Genomic DNA, 11,332 nt, shown 5'->3' with positions numbered 1-11,332 from the left:
ATAAATCATCTTACAAAAGTGTTTTTGTCACATAAGGTCACAAATTCTCATTTAAGCAGATTTGCACTGGGTATTACCCGATTTTAAATTTTAATTGGCTTGACACAATGATTCTTTCAAGTCATGGTGATTGTGATAATGATTGTAAAGTCCGTTCAGAGCAATGGTCTTTAACAGCTTGTTTTTGTGGTTTAGGAGACACTCAAAATATGTATGTAACATAGTATAACATTATTAATATTAATAAATCAATTAGGGAATGTGTATTACACACAGTGAATTAGTGCTTGTGTTATTTAACTATAGTGTTAATTACAGTAATTTGCACTGTGAATTTTAAAATTTAGAACTTAGAGATAGTTTCTTAGCAAATGACCATTAACAAGGGCTGTGTTAGTTAGCGCTTGTATGTCCAAAATTCTAAATACTACCCGTTATGTTGTTGGCATAGAAAAAGTTACCAAAAAGATTTTTTCGCATCATGCGTTTTGGACATCACTAGAGTGTGGGTACTTGGAGTGCCTCAAAATGTTTTCTGAAGTCTATTAAACTTAAATGAAGAGTTCACATTTCATATGTTATTGTTGATCAGTATTGCAAGGTTGATCTCAGGATAACAGATATGTTCATATGGTTTGTTTTTCTTTGTATTAATTTTAATTTGTCTCAAAATTTCAGGACCTGCACTTTTTCAGTTTTTGGAAAGGCAAGTAATGTAACAATCAATAATGTGATAATAATATACATTGTTCAATCTGTATCACTTACAGCACAATAAAGGTATAATGTGTTAATGTCACTGTTCTCTTTTACATTAAAAGGCACGGACAATTTCAAAATCCCTGCAAAATATATTAGAGGTCATTCACAAGTATGCTGAACCCGGGACCAGTCTAAAGACCTACAGTGTTCACAAAGTGCATGGCTTTTGGGAAAATGTCTCAAGAGATTTGGGAGTGCCTAATACATGTCTTAATAGGAAAAAAATTGTCAAGGCAGTCCTGCAGTATGAAAAGGTAAGCAATGTTTTTTTAGTATTTATATTTAGTCCATTAAAAAAAATACTTAAAAAAAGAACAGATATTTCTTTGGTAGAACTTCCTGTAATAAAAATTATTATGCAAAAATCAAATATTTTTACAGACCACATCAGGGGTAGAGGGTCCCTTGCTACAGACTGATTTTCCTACTGCAGAGACAACACTTGGAGATGATGTTCCTTCCATTGTAAGAAATGTGTCATACACTTACTGTCAGATTTAAAAATTTAAAGCCATCATGACAACCTTATCCAGCCATTGTAGTTATCCTGCTTTTTAGATACAAATAAAACAAATTCACTCCAAAATGTCATCTTGAAAATAATTTAAATCTTGAAACAGAGTAATAATGAGTCATATGGAGAGCAAGAATGTAGATTACAATAGACTTCACAGCAGGTAAACACATATGAAAGCAAGCCACCAAACCATGAGGTGTAGAGCCTTAAGCACCCACAGGAGAGCCAGACAAAGACCTGAGTGTCACATCTGACCCCATTTTAAAGGAGTAACCAACTCATCCTCCTGCTGCTGACTAACTTTTCACTCCATGTCTTCCACTCTTCTAATTTCTCCATTTGATCTTGTTATTGCCCAATCAAGTTCCAAAATCTGAATCAGAATATTACTTTTTCATTTACAATAATTATAGTACTATATTCCTTTGCTGAATATTTTTTCCCTTATAAAACCGTCATTACATAGTGATTCTTTTCAAAATATTTTGTAACAATGTGTGTTAACAAAGACATACTGAAATTTCAGTCTTGTTATGTAATTGTTATGTTTTAATTAATTTGTGATTCGTTAGAATGAGGAAGACGTTGTTGCGCCAAAGTCTCCACAATCTGTAGGAAATGTACCTTTACCTTCAAGAAAAGAGGTAATTATTTGTATTTTATTCAGTATTACATTGTGTTGCTTTGGAAAAACATTAATTTGTAAAGAAACGACATCGCTTTCTCTTCCCAGGATGCACTTCAAAAAACTGCAGAGAGCGGCATCCATACCCCAGACACACAATCCCTCGAGAGTGACTCTAAATCTTCGTCTTCAAATGCAAATGCTAAGGTAATTTCATAACTTTCGCTGTTTTTAATACACAACAGAGAAAGAAAACACAGAGTTTATATGTTTGTTAAACACTATCAGCATGTAATTATTATATTAAAAATTTCAATTATTTTGAACTGTAATCCAAAGTTTACATTTAAAGTTAAAATCTTTTTGTGATGATCTTTCGAGGTAAAATAAATATTTCTTAGTCATATTCACTTACTAAGACAAATTTACTAAGATAATGTGAAACTTGTCCTATGGGTTCGTTAGTGAAATTGTAACATAATGATGCTGTTGGATTTTCATAGAGACACTGTAGTGACAAACATTGAAAGTGTTTATATATATTTTTTAAAATGTATATCTGAATGTTGCAGAGGAATGGATCAGATGAATCAGCTAAAGTCAACACAGACAGTAGCACTTCAGAAGAAAAATTTTTCACATCTGGTTTGCCACAGCAGAAAAGTTTCTTTTTCATAAATGAGAATGAATGGAAGGAGTTACGGCAACATCAGTCAGGAAGACTATTTAAAGGACTGCAGTGGACAAATATAATTGCCAGTGGAATCAGAACCCTTAATCCGTACTGCAGCTTTGGATTTCGGAGACACAGTGTGAAAAAACTCTCTTCAAGATCAAAGGCACCGGTTTTCAGGTGTGTGGGGTACTGCAGATTTCAGGACTGCCCTGTCACTGTGGCTGTGGTGGTTTATGACGAAGAGACACTGAAAGCAGAAGTCGTTTTCAAAGGAGGTGAGGTCTGCCATAATAACAAAGAGCTGAAAAGGCGGCCTGTGCGTGCACAATCACGTCAAAGTGCTGGAGAACTCCTCAAAAACAAATTACCAAGGAGCTTGTACTTGGAGTCTTTACAGAAAGTGCCACAAAAGGTGATCCAATCTGGCAACAGGGATGATGCTCCAACAAAAGAAGTGTTGAAAAACATTGCATGGTCTGAAAGAAAAGCCACTAGAGCAGATCCCAACGAGTTGATTAGCTTACAAAAGATAATTCAACAGTATCAGGACACTGAAAAGGACGTACTGCAGAAGATTCTGATGCATCCAAAGGGCATAATGCTGTGGTCTAAGAAAACCTTGTCAGTTTTTCATCAAAGATGCAAAGAAGACATTGTGTACTTTGATGCCACTGGAAGTATAATAAGAAAAGAAAGTGCTGGAACGCCACCTTACTATGTGTATGAGTTGGTTGTCAGAAACCCATCCAAAGGTGCTTCTCCTCTTCCAGTTGCTACATATGTCACATGTGACCACACTACAGCTTCTGTGACATACTTCTTGCAGGCCTTTCAGACTGATCTGGTAAGAGCATTTGGTAATCGGGCCTACAACAGGCCTGTCATGTTCATGTGTGATGGATCCCTGGTACTCCTCCGATCCATTTCCATGACATTCTGCAGAACAAGTCTAGAGGATCTGCTGCAGAAGTACTATGTCTTACTCACTGGCCAGCATTCAGCACAGCAATTCAACATTCCCATTCTGCATCGATGTTTGAGCCATGTCATGAAAAATGCCAAGGACCTTTGTAAAAAACAGTGAGTACATTTATATCAATAATTAAAAAAGAATACAAGATTTGTAATGTAAAGGTCTCACTAACAGTGATTTCATTTGTTCATTTTCCCAGCATTCCAGAGAACTACAGGCTTGGAATGCATGTGTTTGGGCTCCTTGCATGCTGTGATAACTTAAAAGACATGGATGATGTTGTCCATAGTGCAGCAATAGTGTTTTGCAGTCCTTGTAGTGGAAGGAACGTAACAAAACACTACAACAACTTGAAAATCCTTATGCAAAAACGGGGGACCCTGGATTTGGATGAGAAGACTGTGATTGCTGAAGATTACAAGGTTAGCTAAGATTTATTTTTTAAGTAACCATATTAATAACTTTTTTACTTGTGTCTGTCCCAAATGTGTGTCACGTTATTGTGGTTTAAAATATATATATTTAAAATAATATTTTATATAATTAATTTGTCTTTGGTTTGATAACTTGCTGAATACAGATATATATCTGTTTTACAGACTGATGTTCAGAATGCCCCTTTGAAGACCCATTTCCAGGCAATTGTTGACAATGCAACACTGGACTGTGAGGGCGAAAGAAACATCTTTCATGCACCCAAATTTATTGCCGGTCTGGTAAATCACCTTCTACCACATGCAACTTTGTGGTCATCAATGATGCTCGGTACGTTTTTTTATTTGTTGTATTACTATCTTAAATTGTCAGTTATTCATTAAATGTTGAATTATCTATTTTAATTGTGTTTTTGAATTGCTTGTATTCTCCTTAGGGGATCTTGGACGTCATGGTACTGGTCCTGCTTACCAGCAGCTCAGTAAACTCTATGGTGACATTCAGCAATCCAAGAACCAGGTATCATAGCGAGAAGAATAAGTGAAAAAGAAACATAAATTGTACATAAATTTACAATACATAGATACTGATTTAAACAATGTACTATTGCATTTAAGAATTTTACACAAGACAATAGAACCCAAGGAATCATGGAGAAAAGCCAGTGGGATTTGAAAAAAATCCGTATCCAGAGAAGGAGACTGACAAGGCTTGATGACTTTGTGGAAATTTATCAAAAAATGCACGATGCCCTCCTGCTTGAATATGCAGACATGAAAAAATCAAGACAAAAGGTATGAATAACTTCCTAATAATGAAAATTGTGTTTTATACAACTAGAACAAGAAACTAAGAAAAAGTGAAAACATTTGGCTATGACTATAGAATTAAGAGATGATAAAATAAGTAAGCATTAAAAGTATGTATGTGTAATCAACAGTCTTTTCGCGTGGAAATGGAGAAATGGAAAGACAAACGCATTAAATGAAAAGGTGTGTACGTGTCACCGTTACTGACAGAACTGCCACTGAAGAAAAAGAAAACTGAGGTAAGTCATCATGTTCCCATTATTTTCAATAATTAAACCTTGTGATGTCCTCCTGATTGCCATACTCCTTTTGTCCTCTGGGGTAAAGCGTCTGCTTTGACTTGATAAAGCATGAATTATAAATTATCATCCGTCTCCATGTTTCAATGTTTTATCAAACTGTATTCCAACTGATTACCTGAAATCTTTATGTGTTTTGACATTGTATTACACCTAGGCATGGGCCTTAGTGAACCCCCACTTTAATGCCAAAAAATGCATGTCCATAGGTGACATAAGTGCAGGAGGAAGCTCAGGTTTTTTGCTTTTTGCTGGTCACACCATGTACAGCTTTGTTTTCAGCAGTTGTAGGCCAAGGGCATATGAATTAAACAAGCTTTCAAGGCTGATTAATTGTCTTTTGGAGACCTACTGTATTAAGCACAGCTCGCGTGCCCTGACTGCAGGCAAGCAAGTTTGCAATCATACACTAGCATGTTCTCTGTACGGCTGGACCAGGCATCACATACTGACGATGTTTTTATCTCATAGTTCCTCTGTTTACTTGGGACGTAATGTTGGACAGAGTCCTTTAAGGGGACTAGGCACCCATACACAGTCATATCAGTTCCTGTGTGTTACACCAACAGCAGGACAGATGCTCACTCGTTACATACATCTCAAATCAGAACAAGTTTGTCTCATTCATGACCATATTCTTTTGTATATTATATTCTATTATATAAAGTCATTCAAAAATGTTATCTGTTAACAGGTAAAAGGGAAGACCACTGTTCAAACCTTTAAACAGGAACAGCACAAACAATATGATGCTCGTCAAAACCAGGTATTTTTAGAAATGTTTTGAATGTCTACATTTATGTTTTGTGTGTTATTGTCATAAATGACTCTGAAAATTGACAAGTGTCTATCTTTGTAGGATGAGAGCCAGGAACAAATAGCCGTTTGCCAAAAAATAGCAACATACATGGCTAATAAAGCATCGGTCACAGTATGGAAAGGAGACTTATGTGCCTTCAAAGTGGATGCAATTGTTAATGCAGCTAATGAAAATCTCTCTCACATGGGTGGACTTGCAAAGGCACTGTCTGCTACTGGAGGACATACTATCCAAGCAGAGAGTGATCTCTTCATTGCCAAAAATGGCAAATTAAAGGCTGGACAAGTTGCAGTTACCACAGCAGGCAGACTACCTTGCATGAAGCTGATTCATTTGGTAGGCCCGTGTCTGCAGACTGACCCCACAGTGCACATGATATCCCATGCAAAGAAACTTTTAACTAAAGGTATTTCGAACGTCATGACATGTGCAGAAGAGCACAAATTTTCCTCTGTTGCCATTCCAGCAGTGAGCTCTGGAATATTCAACTTTCCAGTCTCAATTTGTGCTGATGTTGTGGTCACCACAATCAAAAAGTACATTGACCATAAGAACCCCACAAGTCCTCCATTTGAAATACACCTGGTAAACAACGATGATCCAACCGTGAAGGAAATGGAAAGGGCCTTCAAAGAGATCCTTTTGGAGCCACTCTCTGATGTCAGGAGGACAGTGAGTACACCCATTTTTTTTCCTTAATAAAAAAACTTACTTAAAATGATCACAGCAGTAACAAATATTTTCTTTAAAATTCAACCCACAAATCAAGGGGCCAGAGGATTCTCCATCTACACTGGAAAGGACAGAGCACCTTGAGAGAAACACAACCGGTCTGACAAAGGACACTGCATCACAGGTGATGTTTCACAAACAAACTCTAATTCAATAACTATGTCATCTGTTTGAAAAACCAAGTTTGTTTGTACATATTTTTGTAATTATATATTAGATTTTATTATATGTATGTGTTGATGAAGTAAAAAAAAACATACCACAGAAAAATGACAAATGTCAGTCCAACAATAAATGTAACTTTTACATGTTACTGTCCTTAATATTACAAAAACAACAGTAACTGACTCAATTTTTAATTTCTTAATGTAGTTTAACATCTCAAATAAATTACATTAAAATCTATGTCAAATTTGGAGATGTTTTCGTGTTGTTGCGTTAGGTACATAAAATACTTTTAAAAATTAGATTTAAAAGCGTTGTAATCGATTACAATGAATGTTCTCATAAGAAGAATTATTAGAATTTATTTCTATTGTCTTGTTGAAACACAGGTCGCATATTTGTGGAAACAACAGGAAACGGAAGTTGTTGTTTCTGTGGTCCCATCTCAGATTAGAGGTAACAACTTTGTCATACGTCACAGTGAGTTCCTGACCCTTAGACCACACAGCTGGCTTGTTGGAGAGGTATGTAATCCAGTTATTTAAAAAAAAAGAAAAAGAAATACATAAGGTTAACGTTAAAGCTGGGGCAGAACATTAGTTGTTCCCTACACATTCAGTAAGTACTGCTTTAGATCGACATTCCAGGCATATCCTCATGACTGAATACTGAGTATATGTAAGTAAAAAAATCTTTATTAACCTTTGTATTCCAAAACTTTATCATGTTTACAAAGTAATAAAAGGTTATTTATTATACTCCTCAGGTCATTGAAAGTCTCCTGCACCACTGGGCCATTCGGCTGAATCTGGGGAATAATATCTACATTATGAACCACTACACGAGCGGTGTGATCCTCTATGGAGAGAGAGAACTAATCAGGAGACAAAGCTTGTCCAAGGTAAAAAAAAAAATATATATATATTCTAGAATTAATTTTTTTAAATTTAATTAATGTCTCGAAATGGAAAAAGTATTGTTGCAAATTTGTAATTAATTCCTAATATGTCACAGGTGAACTTTGACAACTACAGAGCCATTTTATCCTTTGTGAACATTGGAAATATACACTGGAAGTTTCTGGTTAGTACGAGCAGCATTTCTGTGAAGACAGTTTGTTTCAATAACACATTATTCATAACTTATGTACTTTTTAAATTTATATATCTATCGCAGTACATAAATGCAGATGACAGCTGTCTGTATTTGGTCGATCCTTCAAGAAACTCTTTGGAGCAGGAAGAGTCTGACCGTGCAGCCAAAAGATTCCGGTAATTATGCGTTATTACATGTATATAATAACATAAAATATTAGAAAAGTGACAGGAGGACTTAGGAGGTCTTTTTCTAAAGGTGAACATATGGTTGTAGATGAAAGTTTAATAAAATCTGTGGTTATCAGTTCTTTAAAGAATTCAAAAAAATAATTCAAAATTACACACGTATGTAATTTTAAATAATAAAAAAAAACACTGACCGTGTTTAAGCAGTGAGACATTTGAGACAGTTAACATTTGTAGATTTAAAAGAACATGTTAATAATTTTGATACTTCATTTAACATAATCTAGAGCACAGGGCTTTCTGACACACCATTAAAAACAGTGATATGTACTATATGTGTCTTTTTCTGTGTGACTTTTATCTTTCATTTGTATATAAATGTAATGTATGTTATGTTCACAAAGTGAATACTTCAAAATGAGGAGGACATGCTACAACAAAACAGACTGGGTGAATGTGAGACTTCGAGGAGGAGTACTGACACATCCATTTCAACGGGATGGTTCTAGCTGCGGAGTAATGGTCATCATGGTATGGTACCACATTAACGCAATAATATTTTTCTGTAAAATTAGATAAGAAGTTGGGGTGGGGGTGGGGAAAGTTAAAATAATCTTAAAAGGTTAAATTGTGTAAACAGGAAGTGTAACATTTGCAGATGTTTTCAATTAAATTGTATTTTTTGTTTTGATTTCAGATGGCCAAAGAAGTAATGGAAGCATTCCCAAATAAACCAGAAATGACATTTTTGACGACAAAAAAAGAGATGGCCCAGGCACGAAGGACATTTGCACAGACAATACTTGAGGCCTCTGGTGTGTAATATCTTCTTCAAATGGACATATTTATTTGTGTCAAACTGATGAATACTAACATATATATATATATATATATTATGTTTTAGTATTTGACAGTGACAACAACTGTGCCATGTGTGCAACGGCGAAACCACCTAATCCAGGACCCTCCATCACTGACTGGGTATAGTATTTTTAAAAATAGTTTTATGTTATCTACAACAAAAGTATTTGACTCTGTGTCTTTAAGGATTTTAATTGATTAAAACATAGAATTATTTACTTAATGTGTTTATGAAAGTTAATATGTTTTTTTGTTTACAGATCCAGTGTGATAACTGCAACCGCTGGTTCCATTCTGAATGCCTGGACATGACAAATGAACAGCTCAGCAGTGCTCAGAAGACCGAGTGGAAGTGTGTGCTTTGTGTAACCTAATTCTACATGCAGTGAAAGCTACTTGAATAATCTGCTTATAGTTGTTATTGGTGTTGTGAGGAACACATGTGTAAAACACAATATGTATAACATTCTTGCTTTGTGCGTGTACTTTAAGTATTTCCTTTTTGATTTTTTGGGTTGATTTGTGTGATGACAGATAATGAATAACAATATATCTAAACTGTGTAGTAGTAATATGAGAAATCAGTAATCTGAGAAATGTAATTTCTCACCCTGACCGGTCGAGGCAGATGGCCGCCCCTCCCTGAGCCTGGTTCTGCTGGAGGTTTCTTCCTGTTAAAAGGGAGTTTTTCCTTCCCACTGTTGCTCATAGGGGGTCATATGATTGTTGGGTTTGTCTCTGTATGTATTATTGTAAGGTTTACCTTATTATTTAAAGTGCCTAAAGGTGACTATTGTTGTGATTAAGCACTGAATAAATAATGTCTAAAATTTGCTACTTGAGGTGGTGTGTGAATGACATTTTGAAATATTTAAATTGTGTGTGGAAAGAAATTTATTGTAGTTAAGCAAATACTTCAATGAACTCATTTTGTTCGGTAATGGATTAGGATTTAATTTTATCAGAAAACCATACAGTAATTTACAGTAAAGGACGTTAAAAGTACAGTAAAGTAAATTGTGCAAAGTTTACTATCACTTTTCTCAAAAACCGTACAGTAACTTTTGCTGTGGATCACAGGGTGCAGAGTGGAGATGGCCTAGGTTCAGAATCCAGTGAGATATCTGCGTCACCTCTTACAGTTTTCCTGTAATCTGAGCTCAAAGATGAGAATATATAGAGTACAGTACAGTAAAATGTGTTAAGTTTACTATCAATTTTCTGGAAAACCATACAGTAATTTTTGCTGTGGATCACAGGGTGAAGAGTGGAGATGGCCTAGATTCAGAATCCAGTGAAATATCTGCGTCACCTCTTATAGTTTTCCTGTAATCTGAGCTCAAAGATGTCAATATGTAGAGTACAGTACAGTAAAATGGGAAGATTTTACTATCAATTTTCTCAAAAACCGTACAGTAATTTTTGCTGTGAATCACAGGGTGAAGAGTGGAGATGGCCTAGATTCAGAATCCAGTGAGATATCTGCGTCACCTCTTACAGTTTTCCTGTAATTTGAGGCCAAAGATGAGGACATTAAAAGTACAGTAGAGTAAATTGTGCAAAGTTTACTATCACTTTTCTCAAAAACCGTACAGTAATTTTTGCTGTGGATCACAGGGTGCAGAGTGGAGATGGCCTAGGTTCAGAATCCAGTGAAATATCTGCGTCACCTCTTATAGTTTTCCTGTAATCTGAGCTCAAAGATGTCAATATGTAGAGTACAGTACAGTAAAATGGGAAGATTTTACTATCAATTTTCTCAAAAACCGTACAGTAATTTTTGCTGTGAATGACAGGGTGAAGAGTGGAGATGGCCTAGGTTCAGAATCCAGTGAAATATCTGCGTCACCTCTTATAGTTTTCCTGTAATCTGAGCTCAAAGATGTCAATATGTAGAGTACAGTACAGTAAAATGGGAAGATTTTACTATCAATTTTCTCAAAAACCGTACAGTAATTTTTGCTGTGGATGACAGGGTGAAGAGTGGGGGTCACCCAGAGTTAGAATCCAGTGAAATATCTGCGTCACCTCTTACAGTTTTCCTGTAATCTGAGCTCAAAGATGTCAATATGTAGAGTACAGTACAGTAAAATGGGAAGATTTTACTATCAATTTTCTGGAAAACCGTACAGTAACTTTTGCTGTGGATCACAGGGTGAAGAGTGGGGGTCACCCAGAGTCAGAATCCAGTGAAATATCTGCGTCACCTCTTATAGTTTTCCTGTAATCTGAGCTCAAAAATGTCAATATGTAGAGTACAGTACAGTAAAATGGGAAGATTTTACTATCAATTTTCTCAAAAACCGTACAGTAATTTTTGCTGTGGATGACAGGGTGAAGAGTGGGGGTCACCCAGAGTTAGAATCCAGTGAGAT

The 11,332-nt window shown here is 35.7% G+C and overlaps 2 protein-coding genes across 2 annotated transcripts; both read left to right on the top strand.

Moving 5' to 3' along the window:
- Positions 1–304: 304 nt before the first annotated feature.
- LOC148094648 (uncharacterized) lies at positions 305–4,788 on the top strand. Its single transcript, XM_087837487.1, has 10 exons — positions 305–706; positions 822–1,016; positions 1,144–1,227; positions 1,852–1,923; positions 2,013–2,111; positions 2,477–3,660; positions 3,753–3,975; positions 4,153–4,318; positions 4,425–4,507; positions 4,606–4,788. Exons 1-10 carry the CDS (start codon positions 623–625, stop codon positions 4,786–4,788), a joined length of 2,373 nt encoding a protein of 790 aa, XP_087693613.1. The 5' UTR covers positions 305–622.
- A 199-nt stretch (positions 4,789–4,987) lies between these two features.
- Positions 4,988–9,694, top strand: LOC148094647 (uncharacterized). The gene is made up of 11 exons (XM_087837488.1): positions 4,988–5,036; positions 5,791–5,862; positions 5,956–6,588; positions 6,686–6,772; positions 7,203–7,714; positions 7,828–7,896; positions 7,990–8,084; positions 8,501–8,627; positions 8,794–8,911; positions 9,001–9,077; positions 9,218–9,694. The coding sequence occupies exons 5-11, from the start codon at positions 7,643–7,645 to the stop codon at positions 9,329–9,331; spliced, it is 672 nt and encodes a 223-aa protein (XP_087693614.1). The 5' UTR covers positions 4,988–5,036; positions 5,791–5,862; positions 5,956–6,588; positions 6,686–6,772; positions 7,203–7,642; the 3' UTR covers positions 9,332–9,694.
- The last annotated feature ends 1,638 nt before the right edge of the window (positions 9,695–11,332 follow it).

Source organism: Neolamprologus brichardi, unplaced genomic scaffold (genome assembly GCF_056152115.1).
Source record: "Neolamprologus brichardi isolate AB-2024 unplaced genomic scaffold, ASM5615211v1 NODE_ptg000033l+_length_6344489_cov_1, whole genome shotgun sequence".
NCBI classification, from domain to species: domain Eukaryota; kingdom Metazoa; phylum Chordata; class Actinopteri; order Cichliformes; family Cichlidae; genus Neolamprologus; species Neolamprologus brichardi.
The sequence above is the reverse complement of the archived record's forward strand: the minus strand, read 5'-3'. Positions and strand labels throughout refer to the sequence as shown.